Source organism: Manacus candei, unplaced genomic scaffold (genome assembly GCF_025592945.1).
Source record: "Manacus candei isolate 608988 ecotype Guabito, Panama unplaced genomic scaffold, ASM2559294v1 h1tg000152l, whole genome shotgun sequence".
In the NCBI taxonomy this organism is placed as follows: Eukaryota; Metazoa; Chordata; class Aves; order Passeriformes; family Pipridae; genus Manacus; species Manacus candei.
In genome coordinates, this window is record NW_026138200.1 from 1,258,882 (window position 1) to 1,275,758 (window position 16,877).

At 39.7% G+C, this 16,877-nt stretch overlaps 1 protein-coding gene across 8 annotated transcripts in view; it reads right to left on the bottom strand.

Annotated features, from left to right (window-relative positions):
* The window catches only part of LIFR (LIF receptor subunit alpha), a 91,983-nt gene that overhangs the window by 23,524 nt on the left and 51,582 nt on the right, over positions 1-16,877 (bottom strand). For all 8 annotated transcript variants that reach the window (XM_051772342.1, XM_051772341.1, XM_051772344.1 and 5 more), the window contains 9 exons: positions 13,964-14,118; positions 13,144-13,264; positions 10,665-10,816; positions 8,771-8,934; positions 7,806-7,980; positions 7,264-7,533; positions 5,066-5,195; positions 3,072-3,235; positions 1,681-1,826 (listed from right to left, as the gene is read on the bottom strand). In XM_051772342.1, coding sequence (XP_051628302.1) covers positions 1,681-1,826; positions 3,072-3,235; positions 5,066-5,195; positions 7,264-7,533; positions 7,806-7,980; positions 8,771-8,934; positions 10,665-10,816; positions 13,144-13,264; positions 13,964-14,045 — 1,404 coding nt within the window. In that variant the 5' untranslated portion in view covers positions 14,046-14,118. The remainder of the gene's footprint in view (positions 1-1,680; positions 1,827-3,071; positions 3,236-5,065; positions 5,196-7,263; positions 7,534-7,805; positions 7,981-8,770; positions 8,935-10,664; positions 10,817-13,143; positions 13,265-13,963; positions 14,119-16,877) is intronic.

Sequence of the window (16,877 nt, forward strand, 5' to 3'; positions counted from 1 at the left end):
CTGAAAACATCCTCAAAATGCCATGTAAAACTCCATAACAATTTCACAGCTACTTTTGTTTGTTAGGGAGAACTCCTGGAGTTTTTTTATTAAGCAACCAGCGACGACGTAACAAGCTCTAAAAGCTTCTAGGGAGCTCTTTGCTGCATTACAAAATATCTGTAGCTGTGGGCTCTGATACAGGTGCCGGGAATCAAACTTCTGTGGAAGTGTAATACCTTCCACGGCCCCAGATGATTGCTTTGCTAGCAGAGTTCACAAATGACTGTGTGCCCCAGGCTTTGAGCTTCGTATTCGAAAAATACCTATGAGTTCCTTCGCAGTACTTTATCTCTGGTATTAGTTAACACATGTCATTACAGAGAAAACATAAAAGCTTAAGGCTTACACACTCATTAAGAGCTTTGAAAGTATTTTAAAAATAGTCTTACAGAGCATGCATTAACTACTACCCTATTATTTTAGAGGCATGTACATAATGATTATCTTCAGTCTTAGCTGTATAATTTCTGTGGTTTGACCTAAGTTATTCAAGGCTGTGCCCAACCGCTGTGCCCAACTAGCAACTAAATGCAGAGGGTAATAGAATACTGCTAAAAATCAAACAAGCACTGTAAAAAACAGCCTCTGAGGTTAATGTGCTAAAATTACAAATTCAGACTCGGTACAGCAAGACCTGACAATTCAGCATGTGCCTACCCAAAATGCTCAGAGATCTGAATGCACAAAGAAATTGGGCGTAAATCTCAAGCCAACTGAACATGCAGCTGTCATTAGGCTTCCCCAGTGACACAGGTCACACCACACTAAGTTAAGCAGTTAAGAAGAGGATATATTCCCACCACCTACAGTCAGTGTCTGATGCTGGTGTCTAAATTAGTATCCTAAGCTCCTCTGACAGTCAGCAGAGTAAATATGCAACTCCAGTCAGTGACACAGAGCACCAAGCTGGGCAGCAGCTGGGAGCCTGAACGGCTGAAAATCTGAACCCAGCCCACAAATACCACCTTCTCTCCTCATTGGGAGATTACCTACTGATACACCCAGTGGGAAAATCCTTCCCTATCCTGTCTCTACATCACCGACATACAAGCAGGTTTAGCAGCTGCCTGTTATGGCCACATGCATGTCAACGGCTGACAGCAAACAAATGAACTATTCTCCGAGGGGAAAGAAACGAAAAGAGAAATTCAGCTGCAGACTACAAGATCTGAAACAACCACCATGGAAGTCTTCAAGGCAGCAGTGCATCCTGGAACAGCTGTGTATTAATAGTTAATGTTAAGTTTGCACCTAGAAGGACAAAGCACAAGGACTGTTACCTAAAGAATTAGCATAAAGCACTATGCACAGTCTCCAAGTACCAAATAACATGGTGTGTAATTTGACTTTGCTCTAAATGGTTTAAAACAAAACAAAAAAACAAACTAAAAAACCCTAAAAAAAACAAACAAAAAAAAAAAGAAAGAAAGAAAAAGAGAGAGAAACCAGGCAACAACAGAGATGAACAGGAAGTTTTCTGATTTTAGTAAATGAACCTCTACTCATTACTACATTAATCATTTAATAAGATTATCAGAGTGAAGCTCTTAGCATGAGAAAAGAATTTGAAATGTGATTAGTTCAGTGAAAAAGATTGACGTCTGTGCCAAAAAATAATCCCTTAAAAACAACACTTACTAGTTTTTGCTCAGAGTGACCACTGCTAATTTCAATTTGACACAGAAGCCTGATCTCAGCAAAGCTGCCATTTATAAACCAATGCAGATGAATGCTTGTAGAGTTGTTTTCAGAAACAGTCAACTTCTCTGGGGTTTTTGGATGAACTAAAAAAAATAAAGAAAAAACCTTCAGTTCTAAGTCAAAAAACCATATTCATTTCAGTTCAGAAAAATCTGATTTTAAAAGATCAAAGAGAATCAGAAGGATAAGTGATCCAATCAGCAACTGGGAAAACTGGTGCTGAAAGGCACCTGCGAGCAGTCTCATTCCTGACACTCTTCTCAGCTATCAAACATCGAAATAGATTTACTTAAGACTGAGTGTACCAGACATGAGATAAAAACTTGGAGACACAGATAAATATTTTCCCTCTTACTGACCTTATCAAAAAAGTACTCTGAGAATTCTAATCTTAAGATAGTTGATCTGGGACCTGGATTAAAAAAAAATGCACCATCTTCATGTTTAAATTCAGTTTTCTGGGGGATGGCAGAATACTGTAACCAATAGGAACATCTGAAATCTCAGCTGTGGTTGAGGAGACAGAAGGAAAAGGGTGAGGAAGACAGTGTTAAAAAGGTGGTCATCTCCCTTTCCTTGTTTAAACTGAAAGTCTAATGAAAGAAGTTATTTCTTTCTCCAAACTATGACAGCAGATGATCATGGTTATTACCAACAGCGTTTGATAGTCCCGATATTACCTTTTATCTGTTTGTGCTACTTTTTTCATGCTCCAAACCCTGATGCTGCAAAACTGTATGGTATTTTGCCCTATAAACAGAGACTGAAATACAAGGTCATCCACAGTTCATAGAGTTACATCTAAATTTAAATTACTGATGTGTAATAAAATATGAAGCAATACATAAACTTGCCCAGAGAAGCTGTGAAGACCCCATCCCTGAAGTGTTCAAGGCCAGGTTGGATGGGGCGCTGGGCAACCTAATCTAATAGGTGGGATATGGCAGGAATTGGGGTGGGAGGAGTGTGTGTGGTGTGTTGGAACTAAATGATTTTTAAGGTCCCTTCCAATCCCAGCCATTCTATGATTCCCAATAAACAGCAGCTAGCTAATTATTAGGTCACCAGTAGCATTTATATCAACACTAGCAGTGTGTACAATCTGGTAGCATTTCTATTGAGAACTGTCATCTCCATGTACACACCACTGCCTAAAAACATGTCCTGAGTTATTTTCAAGTCCAAATTATTAAATACAGCAAAAAGCTGGTGACAATAAAGCAAAATAATGAAAAGTATATCATGTCAGAGTTCTTCAAACACCAAACAAACAAATGGTTAGCATGTAGTAAACACATCTTTTTGCCTTTTTAAGTCATTACTATTACCTCTTTGAGTTATATCAACCAAAAGAGATGACTCTGCTTGCCCAATAGGGTTGGAGACACCTAATATGAAATCATAGGTTTTTTGATCAGGCAGTACTGGAAAGCCACAGACATGCTGTCTGTTCATTTCATTGACTTCGCATGAAACATTTTTACCAGATGTTCTAAAAATTAAAAAAGGAGAGGGAAAAGGTTAATTTTTGAATAAGTTAATTTCTAGCAACAGTTAGAACTCTAGACTGAAAACACGGTACAGAATGATGGGTTCAGTTCACACAGCTTACAGATTGATTTGATTGCAGAGGCATATCTAACACCACAACGCAGGTTAAAGTGGCAACAATCATGACTTGCCCTGTTCTCACATGAAACTCTCCTCTTCTACTAGCATAACATTTCCATTCACTCACTTCTCAAAAGCCTTGAAAACAGGTAGGTCCTGTAAAACCACCTCACAAGTTACGACTAAGATTCTGACTCAAAGTATCTTTGTTCAGATCAGCATACATTTACATTTAAAGAATTCTTTTAATTGCTTTCTGAACTAGTAAGATGCTACACATATTGTCCTTCTAAAAGCCCTGTCAAATCTGAACTAAAGTTTGTTACCTGGAATACATCCGTTATTCCCAATTATTTTTTAATCAACAGCAGGAGAGGCAGTCTGGTAACAGCCAACACCAGTGGTACATCTCTGGGGGTAAAATCTAGAGTGTGTATCTGTATATATGTATGTATATTTGCTTTAATTACAATCTCTGTAAGCCTCTCATTCAGTAGCACAAATTTAATTAACTTCTTCCTTCAGGCATTTTTATTGTGTTCTAGCTTAGCTCTGAGCTCTCTCCACATCATACTCTCTATTTCAATAGTTCAGTGTGGGCTGAGAACAAGAATGAGAATATTTACCCTGAAATGCATTACATCAATCTCACAGCTTTGGGCTGAACATAAAAAGACTGGACATCCTTGTTTATAAGCTGAATATCAGCAGCGAGTGACTGGAGCTCCTTTCCTTTGAATACCTGCTCTCTTTTGTCCACCTCCTTGCACCCTACCCAATGACTTCTTTAGCATTAGCACCCTGGGTGATATCTATGGCAGTAACTCAATCCTCATGGCCTCTGACTTGCTTCAAAGCCACCACAAGACTCCATTTCTCATCAGTTTGTGTGACTCAGGTCTCTCCTGGCTCTTTTTCCTGACTGCTCCTTTGGCATTACATGGGAGCCTCCTCTCCATGTGAATTTTGTTAACTCCTCACTAACTTCTAATCACAACTACCAAGGAATCCCAACTGCAAGTGCTATTCCAACCAATGATTCCTCACTTTTAAGGCCTTACATGGCCTACTCCATTAGACAATGTGGTGGGACATCACTCAACTACTTTCCATGGATGACATCAGTGCTTTCTTCCCTTTCAACATTATACAGTTAATATGTATACTTTGCCTGCTCGACACTATCTAATCCTTAATGCTGAGAGGAGAATGGCTGTAGGCTCATTGCTGTTTCTCCTAGTGGCATGGGAAATGCACCATGACCTGTTTTATAATTCTTTCTCAGTGGGCTTCTTGCCATCTTGCCTAGCAGAAGTTCAGTAAACGTCTGACAGACAATCTGACCCAGTTTTCATATTAAAAAAAAAATAAATTAAAAATTAGTGATTGACTTATTATCTACCTATATTTTCATATTGGTCTTATCTGTATGTTGGCAGCAGCCTCATACTCTATGCCCTTTATTTACTTGTGAGTTCATAATGGCATAAACCTCTGGGAAAAGTCATCCTTAATTTCCACTGGAATTTTGCAGGGCTAGACAAGGGTTTTCCAAGTTTAGTTACAACTTCCAGAAACTCCTGGAAAGTATTTTAGGCTCTAAACAATGAAAACTATCACATTTAAATAGGCATGGAGCAGTAAGTCACAGGCAGCAATGGAAGTATTCCAGTTGTACCCTTTTACTCCTTTTAGTGCTGATTAATTTTACCTTTCAAATAAACTGTACTTTGTTCTTCGTTTTCCATACAGTCCACTGGGTCTGCCTGGTTTCCAGGTGCATTTTATTATCTGGAAATTGGGTGTTTCACAGCTGAGGTTTTGGGGAATATCAGGAGCATCTGTAGCATGAAAGGAAACCAGAAGAGTTAGCTGATGTTCTGCCATTCTAGTGTGACATTTGGGTCGCTGGCTTCCTGAAAACATCACCATTTGGTTTTTCTGGGTCTGGATTGCGTGCTTCACAAATACATGGCAACAGTTACACTTCAACCATACAAAAATATGCCTTTAAAAAGTCACAATAAAACAGATGGATAATTATTATCAGCCCCATCTGACTAACACTTGACTTGAGGATTCTAAGTGGGTGGGTAACCTGGTAAATCACATGCAAACATGTTCACAAGCTCCAGGCTCTGACCTGGAAGTGTTTCACTGAAATTCTGCCAAGACTTTTCTGAAATTCTTAGCATCAGTTTAGCCGCTGAGCAATGCAGGAAAGCTGTCGGCTGTGCGTCACATTTTCTAACATGCCAGCCCCAACACTGTTTTGAATTCTCCAAACAAGTCACGTCAAGGAGATGGTCCCTTTGGCAGGAATTCCACACTGAATCTGAAAGTTAAAGCAAGGCCTGAATGGCTCATCCCCTTTCCCATGGCTTTGGAAGTGCCAATCTTTTTCTTTTAAATCTTGTTTTTTGCTGACCTACTAGGGCAGTGTTGAGTGCCTTCCTGGAAAAGATGGGCAGTGTTCCCAACAGAGAGAGCAACCATGCTAACTTGAGAGTAAGTAGAGCACTTGTTTCAGGTCTCATACACTTGAGATGTATGAGACTGGAAAGGTGTGCCAAAGGTAGCACAATAATATCCACATAGCTGCCCTAGAGAAGGGGCACTAACACAAGAGGCGACAGTGGCAGGTTTAGTTCCAATTATGAGCAGCAGGCCAAAAAGGAACACAGACCTAGGCTTAACCAAGGCATTATGTTTCCTTCCTCTACCTTTTCTTCCCCAAATGTCTCTCATCAGCAAGAGGACCATCACAAGTCCTCTCCCTGTAGACACCACTAGAAGAAATACTGACAAGAAACAAGACTTGGAATCTCATCTCTTTGAAAACCACTGCATAGGAGAAACCTATGGGATTGTCAGGGCATTCTTTCTTGAATCACTGACTTAATTACCTGGATGATTCTCCCACAAAAGTAAATACAGTGCAATTAATGTAAAAATGACATATCACTGAGAAAACATCAAAGGCTGAATTCTGTTTTGCATTTGCTATCACAAACTTAATAGACAAAGTCAATGAGAGCACAGCTTGGAGATGAGAGCACACTTTGAAAATGAATCCAGTTTCTCCTATCCCTTTCCTCAGCCCCAAGGATTCTAAGTTTCAAGGCAGGCATTTGTAATGGGGAATGGGATTATAATGAACAGCTATCGGAAGATTATAACTCTCAAAATCCATGTGGGGAAAACACACAAAGCTCTAAAATGACCAATTACGAGAAAAAAAACACGAGGTACTTTCAGTCACAGGTATCTGTTTCTGGAACAGATTTCTGATCCTGGCAGAGAAGATGCACAGTGATTCAGTACCTTTAAAGAAAATACTGAAAGGGTGTTTTAGAAGAGTGTCCAGGAAAAAGGAATTGTCGGCTGGTCTCCTCTGCTGTAATTAGCTCCCAAGGAGCTACTGCCCTGGATGAGCATGTTTTGTTGCAAGTCTGTTTTATTGTCTTCATTTGACTGATTGGTAAAAAAAAGTTTGCATTTACAATTCTTGCTCTTACTCTCACCTTGCCATGGACTAAACCAGAACAGATGTAAACCTACAGTGATATAGACCGGGGATGAATATTCATATGGCAATAAACTACTGAGTGTTCCAGATCATGAAAAAGTACCTTAGAACAAGAGATCAAAGAAAGAAGCACTGGGCCAGGTTCTAAAAGAGGAGGGCTTATATGGGTACCTTCTCATCCTCCCAAACTTGGTGTCTTCTCCATGAGCTGGGGTTTCCGCAGTGAAACAAGTACAATCCCAGTTCATGCTCAAAACCAAAGGCGGGGTGGGGGGAGGGGGGGGGAGGAAAGCCACAGTAGTATTTGTTTCCTAGCAGAACTCTAAGAGTCTCAAAATGATTTTGATTTTCCCGAGGTTAGTAAACATAATGATACCTACATCCTACAAACAGGACAGTTCCCTCCATCATTCCATTGTTGAGTCTGCACACGACGTTTGTTCCACTGGAATCTGAGGCACTGGCATTTAGTACTCTGATTGCATGGCTCCGACTGCTCAGCTGTATCATTGGGTAGGGCTTTGATCCATAACTCATATTTGTTATGTTCTGACCTTCTTCATGGATACAACAAAATGTTACATCTGAACCTACTGCCACCACAGTATCCAGAGGAAACACTCCACTCTCACTGGGATCGGTATCTTTTCCTAGTAGAGAAGAAAGAAAACAAACAAACAAAAATCCCACATGAACAATTTGCTATAAATATGGTGCTGATCAGCTAAAATGTGACTGAGGAGCACTCCAATGCATACAAATAAATGTTTACTAGGTTTCATTAACTAGTGATTGCATTATTTCTCCAATCAAAACATCCTCAAAGCCAGCAGTCCATTAATGCCTAATGCTTTTTCTCTGACTTTGGCTCACTTCTTACAAAGAAATCAAAGTCCCTGTGGTGGCAAGGGAACAAACATACCAAGGATCACTTCTACTGGGCTCCAGTCGCTCCACTCCTTGACGCCAACAAACTGTGTTACATTAATATAACAGCGAATCTTCACATAGTGCGATGCGCACTCCAAAGGCATATCTGACGTCCAGTTCCAAGAAAGAATGATGTCTTCGTGAGTCAGTTTTGAGTGGTAAGTAACCTGCAGAGTTTTCACACGCAAAAAAATAACAAAGATAGAGCTTATAAACACCTGCTCATAATGACTTATAATCTCCAAGGTGTCAACAGAATGGCAAATTAAATGAATTAAAGCATAATATCCTGAGAGATTATTGGAGTGTCCCATCTAACTTTCAGTTGCACAGTGAACTTACTTGGACAAAAGCCTAACTTACTAAAAAGCCCACCAGCCAGGTAGACTGTCTGCAAGAAATACCAGAGGGCAGACATTTGAGAGAGAGCAGGAAGCTCACCAAGCATTTAAATAGGTATATACTGCATCCCAGTATCCTGGGCCACTCCCAGACAGTGAAATGTTCCAAATTTTCTAAAATGTCCCAGGCTGCACATTTTGTCTTTTCTCCATTACTGAAATGCTTAGAACAGAGCTACAAATTGGCTTGGAAGAACTGTGGTTACAAAAAAAAGAAAAAAACAAGCTGAGCATTCAGAGACCAAGACTTGACATACTGTTGGAGAAGTAGAGACAATGGTGTAAAATATCTGCCAAATTTACAAGCAAGTTCTAATTAAAAAATCCCTGTACTAGATTAAAAAAATAAAATGGTGTGACTCAGTACTGACAGTATAGTAGTCAGTCTTCTCATAACTTTGAAACTTAAAAAGAAATTACATACTAGAAGCATGACTAGAAGGTTCTACAAAGCTCTACAATCTTCATCATTCTCAGCTTTCTTCAAATGACCTCAGAATATTACCAAGGGCAAAAATTGCATATGTATTTTTCATAAGGGAAGAAAAGGGCTTACTTGTGTGACTTTTTCCATTGTTTCTTTTCGGAGTATCTGAATCTGCCAAACAGCATCCAGTCCATCTGGGAAGACCGATCCATTATCACTCCACTTCAGATTTAATGTGGAAGTTGAAAAGTCAGGCGTTAAACTAAGAATGCGTGGAGCGACAGGAATAAACACTTGAAAAAGAGAGGGAGAAAAAACCCCATACTCAAGTCATTAGTCAGCAACACGAGCCCTACAGGTGTTCAACAGCCACGTCTCTCTGCTCTGAACTGGCTAGTAGCCATATAAACATGTAACTCAATCTCTGTAATTAGAATGAGAGAGGTTCTGTCATTACTTGAGCATGAAAGTTCTCAGGAAAGCACAAGTGCTGATGAATCACTAGGTAGCATTTTTTTTTGATATCTCAGCATGAAGATATGCGAGTAACTGGTCATGAATATGACTCTTCATAATGCATATTAAGAAAGAAAGGTATCCTGTCTTTTACAGGATATTCAATACTGCAGAGGCAAAGGAAACATGGTGACAGTCTTTGAAGCATGCATAAGAACACTTCTAGGGAAGATGATGGAAAACCATCCCCAAAAGAAGTAAGTTTTGGATACCAGTAAGGAAGTGGGGATTTGCAACAAAAATGATAGCAGGGAAAAAGGAGAGTAGAAGCAGAGGACGGAAGAAGCTCACATGATGGCCTGAAGAAGACCATGGGGAAAGTGATTTTAAGCTAGAAGAAATACTAAAGGCATGACATCGTGATGTGGACAGGACAGGGAGATTAAACAGAAGACCTCTTCTACAAATGGGCAGTGATGAAGCAAGAGACTGAGAAGCAGGGAAGAATTATGGTAACACAAGGGTTATGGCAGTTCATTTGGCCTGCTGCAAGACAAAACATATTTTTAAAACGTGTGATACATCCAATTCAGTCCTGAACATGGATCTGAGAGCTGCAAAGTGTTCAGCACAGTTCAACACTGCCTACGATAACCTGTGATGAACCTGAGAGACTCATCCTGCCTGGAGTCAGCAATATCCTGGAGAACCCAGTGTGTTGCCCAAATATTTGTGAGTTGCATTTTGTTAAAGTTCTTGAGCAGCTCTCAACTGTAAACAGAAGCATGGATAAGGAATATTACTGACATTAGAATTTGACTACACTAAAGGACTAAGGAATCAAACCAAAATTGAAGCCTAAAGCAAGCATGGAAGATGGTGGCAGTGCCATCTTCAGTTTACAACTTCTTCCTTCGTATGGAAAGAAGTGGGAAAAAGTCTGACTTATTTATGACTCCAACATGAAGCAGTCTATCTCCCAAGAATAAACGTATTTTCTCAGTTTCATATACAGCTGAACAGAACGGGTAAATTTGGCATATATTAGGACAATATGATCCTGTCAGGAGTGACATATGATATAATTTCCCTTGAAGTATTCTGAAATTGCAGGAGTAAGCTACTTCATTCTGTAGCATCCAAAATGGAAGAAGAGACACTAGGGAGTTTATTCTGCCTTTCCCAAGCCAAGTCTGACCAAAAGCACTTTAAAACCCATGCAGGTACCTCAGTATGTAGATTAGGAATTTGTTTACAAATCCTTCCTAACTCATAACTAAGATAAAAAAGGGCAAAGAGTTGGGGATGTAACAGTGTTGTATTTTGCTTTCCTTGTCACATTCTGCTCTTGACTTCTCTACTATGAGCTATGGGTAAGAGGAGTTTTCTTTCCTCTGAAGGATTAGAGAAAAAAACCTATGATGCACGGTAGCTTCATATGGACTCAGTATATCAACATTTTAGCTACAGGAATACTGTCAAAGAAAACTGCAAGCATATACACATCTGGAGAATTGTTAAACACAGTGTAAAGGCTTTGTATACACACATAAAACCTGATACTTACAGATATCTTTCTTGTGAATTTTAAATTCTTTGGTAGCCAAAGCAGTTCCAGAGATGCTGTTTGTAGTTATTGTCACTGTGCTGGAACTGTGTGGGACTGGAATCTCAACCCTTTTCTCCTTAGTTTTAAAACACACCGGAGTGGGGAGGTCACTGAAAAGACAGAGAGGATTAAGCAGTTATTTCAGCTGATAGGCAGCTAAGGCAAGTCCTATTCTTGGACACTAATAAAACACAAATTCCCTCTAATAAACAGAGAGCTCCATATCAAGTTTGTGAAGGAGTGAGACTTCCAAGGGCTTTGGTTAGTATCAGATTAATAGGCATTTCCTCATCTTTCAAGTCACTTTCATTGTAGCCATAGGCTGTGCACTAGCTGCGTAATGCAACTACCAGTTGTTAAGAGAACAGTTCAAAGTGAAAACCCGATCTTTTATTGAAAATCACAGAACTGTTAAGTTTGGAAAAGACCTTTAAGATTATTCAACACAAATGCAACTGTCAACCTAGCACCAGCACCACTAAACCACGTCCACTAAGCTATATCCACATGTTTTTTGAACACTTCTAGGGCTCGTGACTTCCCTTACTTCCCTGGATAGTCTGTTCCAATGTTTTACAAACCTTTCTGTGAAAAAAATTTCCTAATATCTAATCTAAATCTCCTCTGGCACAACTTGAGGCCAGCAAAAGATACATTTTTGAAACCTACAGTCATCATGAATCAATATTTAAAAATAAGCAAAATAAAATAAAAGTATTTAAAAAATATTATAAAGAACCCCCCCAAAAAACCAACAAAAGCCCAAACCTAACAGTATCTCCCCTACCATTTATGTTTCCTGACTTCCTCTCCCTTCATTTCTTCTCAAAGTAATGGCATATGGGAGCAGATTTACCACCTGTGTCTGCATCTTAGAACAAATTTTTTAGCTCCCTTCTGCTGCTCAGTTCATGAGGAAAGAGCAGAGGGCAGGGGAGAGGACTGCTAAGATCCCAGGTGAAAATACAACTTGTGCTTAATGTTTGTGCAGTGCTCAGCACGATCTGATCTGGCTTTTGTCTTGGGGATGCAGATATATAGAGGAAACAATAATATGGATGGGTCAAGTCCCTTTGCTCATTATCACTGATATGCAACTAGAAAGGCAGAAAGTTTGGAAAAATCCAGACCTTCCTCTTGGGGCAATGATGGGAGGAAGGAAAGCAGAGAGAACAATGCCAGACTTCCTGCTGAGGGACTGTTACTCACTTATGAACTGGAACGGGACCCCGAGCTCCCATCAGCAGGAGTCAAGAGCTTGGGCTGAACTCTTTAAGATTCACGCAAGACTCTGGGCTAGCGAAGGCCAGCTGAGACTTGAGTGCTCAGAAAGACTATTCCTCTTCTGTACTGAGATATTATTAGAGGATGTTTGGGCAACCGAAAAACAAAACCTCTTTCCCTCAGGGATGTTTGCACTAAGCTCAGCTCTCATCCTCTTTGCTTCAGGGCCCCCAACCTGTTCTGCTTTGCTAAGGAGAAACAGCAGCAGCTACATGATTGTTCCTGTTTAGAGGGCAGTACCTCCTGAACTCTGCACTCCTGAACTCTGGCCACAATGTCACATATATGGATTATTTTTTTTAAAATAGAAATGATAGCTGGCAATGCAGCAGGAATAATGAGACGCAGAGAATCAAGCATGTAGGTGGACTAAGTGCAGCCAAGCCCCGGGACCCCAAGGAAAAGTCTGGGCTGCCTGCAGAATTTACAGGAAAAAAGACTGTATAAATATCTGGACTAGGGGCAGGATCAAGATGCAGAATGGATTTGAACTCATCCCTAGCACATAAGTATTTGGCAGACCTACTGCATGGGGATTTGAACATGTAGTTCTCATTAGTGAAAAAAACACAGAAGATTTAAGGTGTTTTTTAACTTTTCTCAGAATTCTCCACTCTCATTCACTTCACAAAAGCCATTCTAATTATGAAATAATTTGTACATTTCCTCTAATGCAATGCTCTTCAGACAGTTTAAAATTTATAAAGATTGTAAGGCAGCCACCAAGAGATTTTTCTTGTTTTTCCACAGGTGAATCTCAACACTTATGTCATATATTCTACTGCTTTGGCCCATAACATCAGGATTTGCTGCTTCCAACTCTCATTTCCTTTTGGACTGAACCTGTTTTGAAGATATCCCTCATGAAAACTCTAAGCAAGGGATAGGCAGACACACAGAGAAGTCTGAGTAAATAAGAGCATCTTCTTTGAAAAGAGCAAGCAGATTTTGGCAGGCAAATTGTTAGCGTGGAATAACTTTGCCAGAAACCTTGCCATTGCCTGAGTTAACAGGGCCTGGAGGGAGCACCACCCAAGGAAAAGTGATGGGGAGATGCTGGGAAAAAACAGCATCACAAATTCCATGGGCAGTGACTAAGGAGAAACTTTCATCACAATTTGCTATTTTTCAACCAGGTATATGTGGGACTTACTTGGCAGCATAGCAAAAGTCAGTTTGTCCATGTTTTCTTCTAGGAGACACATCCCAAGTACAGATCATTTCATGTAAATTGTGCGTTACACATTTCAAATTCTGGGGGTGCCCTAGAGAACCTGAAATCATAGAAGAAATACAGTTTCAAAACTGCAGGTCAAAAGTGAGCAACTGTAAAACTACTGCTATTGTTCACATCTGTAGCCTTTCTTTTTACAGTTTTATTGCATGCCTGTCTGGCCAGTATTTGAAAACTGTTGAACGATTTGTGTGTCTGATTAGAAAGCCACAGACTCTCAGCTTTCTAGAATTACCTAAGATCTGGGCTTGTACTCCTGTGCATAACACAGGTAGCTGTCTCCTTCCACAATATCCATTCCTTGCCTAGTCTAATAAGCAGGCTTTGGGCCAATGGCAAAACCTCAATCTTTGATGATAAATTTAATGAGTTTTTTTGCTCTTCTCCACTGTTACACATGGAAGACAATTAATGACAGAAGGGCAGTTAATGATAACATGTGAAATTATTGAAGACAGCTGGCGTATACAGCAAGAAGGTTTCAATGCAGGCATTTACATCAACTGCATATGCAGACTATCAGTTGCATTATGGAGAATTTAACACCCAGTTTTGCACTGGTTTACAAGATGCTGATGGGTGCTGGAAAGCAGAAACCAGGCCTGGCATTATTTCCCCATGGTGTGGGGCCACAGAGGTGACAGTTTCTGAATATACAATTAGCAGGAAAGCAATGTAATTACAAGGTGTCAGTATAGAAAAAAAAAGTAATTAGTGAATTACACTACCATGAACTCACCTATCTCTTGGCTATATACTAAGCTTCTTAGGCATAGAATAGCTAGTGCTAAAAGGCAGCGGAGGCTTGAATTCTTCCACATTCTTCTACTGTTTATTTTCAGAACAGCAGCTTTAAGCAGGAATAAACATCATCTTCCAACAAGCTGGTCAGTTCTAAAATTAAACACAAAAATAATAAAAAACTCCATATAAATTGTAGAGCTGGTACTCCACAAATGCCACATTTTGTTCCATCTACTTTTCTTCTTCAGTACTGTTCCCAGGCGTAGCAACTCCTTTTCCTTTGTCTGTCATGCAAACCTTTTCTCTATCCCAACAACTCCTTGATGTGTACATTTTCAGTAAGACATTTCAAACACAACCTCAAGAATCATAGACATGTAAAACTCAATGGTCCACAGGCATCATTCAGGACCACCTGATATCAGAACAGAACAGACATGGCATCCCCTGGAACAAGCCTCTTCAACTTAGATGAAATGTCACATTCACAAAGGATCTTGTACACCATGAAGGGAAACATCCCCTGCTTCATTTATGCATTTAAGGGGACAGGATATACCATCTGTTTTCTTCTTTCCTCTTCTCATTTTTCATATTGCTACTATTCAAACCTATGGGATGCCCGAGACATTGCAGAACCAGATCTGATCACCCAGGATCACTGGTTCAATCCAGTGTTAAATAATAATGCCTTGAGGAAAAATAATGGAAAAAAAAATGAGCCATTTGTCTATCAAGAGATACTTGTTACTATAACTGACACCTCAAGGTAAAAAATTATCTAGAATATTATATTTAATGTGCTCTTCGAAGATAAAGGGGTTTCATGTTTTATAAAGAGAAGTTCAACTCTTCAGTGGGACCGAGGGAACACTTTTAGTTCCACTCACACATCAACAACCATCAGTTTATGTTCTCAAAAAGAAAAACTGCAGGAAAGTTTATCCTAAAGCTTAGTCAATTCCTGGTGCATCATTTACCTGCTACCTGAAATCTCTGAAGACTTGAGCACCCTTTCAGAGACCGTAACTCCCATGTAACAAGAGGCCTTCTCTCAGCAACCAACAGCAGGAGCTGTTTCATGTTAGAACATGGCCAAGCCTGCCTGTCCTGGAGAGCAGTTTTGTTCCCATTTTGTCCAGGCTCCAAGGGTCCTGATGTTGTCTCTGAAATCTCTTCCAAAGCTAGATGTACATCATTGTCAAAACAACAGACTTTGCCTAAAAGCCTATGAAATTTTGAAAGAAAGCTCTATTCACTGAAGTCCCCTGTGCTACCAGGAGTATGCTTCCTCATCCCTGCAGTAAAACCATGTATTTTTTATTAATTTTTTTAAAGGAATCCTCCTGCAGGGGACAGCTGGGGATGCCTGAAACGTTCTTCTGTCCCTCACCAATTGGCACTGTGAGAGGAGAAACATATCAGAACTATGCCAAACAATCCAGAGCTGCTCACAAGGGGCCACTTCCCTTCCTTCTCTTGGTCTGCAATAACCAGGCTGAAGGCAAGTCCCAGGTACACAAGAGATGAGACATGGTAAAGACCACTGTTATGTCTGGAGGGAAGAAAAACACTTAAAAATTATTTTAATTTCACCATGTCCTCAAACCACCTGAAAACCTGACTAAAAACACACTAATGTAAGCTATACTTCCCCTAGACGCACTCAGTTCTTCTTTTATATATTTGTAATCTGTAATATCCATGCTGTGAAACTTGTTAAAAGCCAAAACAAGAGAAGAGGTTGACAAATCTATGTCTAGGCAAAGATGAATCAAGAATCCACCAGCACATAAAATATAATAATCTCTTTGCCTGAAGTCCCCTACCATATTTTGGTGTATCTCAGGGTCTTCATGTATTTGTCCATGTTATTAATGAGGAAATGGGATGTTACCTCCAGGTTTGAACCTTGCTCATAAAGCTCTAACTTCATAAAAAATTTGAAGACCTCTCAGACAGACCTGGGAGTTACATGAATAAAAGGACTAATTTCTACTTGTGATATAAATGTAAATTTTATGTTTCTGAGGACTTCTTCAAAGACCATTTCTGGTTTCCAGAAAAGTCTAAAATTAAAATTTAAAGTTCTGTATCACAATCACCTGACAATCCTCTATCAGCTGGCTTTCTGGCAGTCAAGGAAAGGATAAAAAAAGGAAAGCACATATGCTACTTGAAGGAGAAAAAATTGCTCTGTGATGCTAACTAAATCCCAAGCCTGTAGCATTAATCTCAACTCTCTAAACACATTAACCTTGTAGGTTTATGCAAAACCTGTTCATTCAGCAACTATGTGTGTGTGTGTTTTAAGAAAATCTTCTGGTTTTTTGCACCTCCTTCAATACATGGAGTGGTCGTCCTACTGCAGAAGTTTTAAGAGTACATCACAGCAGTGCATTACAAGATATCTGAGTCATACCAAGTTCTCCTAACTCAAGCATAGTTTTAATTTCTGTTTCAGAGTCAGGCACAGAAGGGAACCTATGTACTCTTATGCAGGGCATGATGAGTGTCTTGTTAACCACAGTCTTTCGTAAGAAGTGTAGACTCCCTGGCTCTTGTTTTCTTACAAACATTTTATAACTTGTTGAAAAGTCGGCAAATAAAAGCCTCGTGTCACATAATTAAATGCCGTTAGTCAGGAAAAAAGATCCCCATTTATAGGCTTGTTTTAATTATAAAGTTACAAAATAATTGAGTTACATTAAAAATAGGAAGTTCACTTTCTTTGGATGAAAGCTGCTTCCCCCATCAGTTCAAGTCTAAATCAAACAAGGCATGGAGGTTTTTCCTTAGCCTAAAAGATATGAGAAGTATATTATCCTCTAGGCAGATGTACTCTTAGGATGTTATTTAGGACAAGAGAGCTCAACATAGTCAGAGGAAGGCAAAATCTTGACCATGGT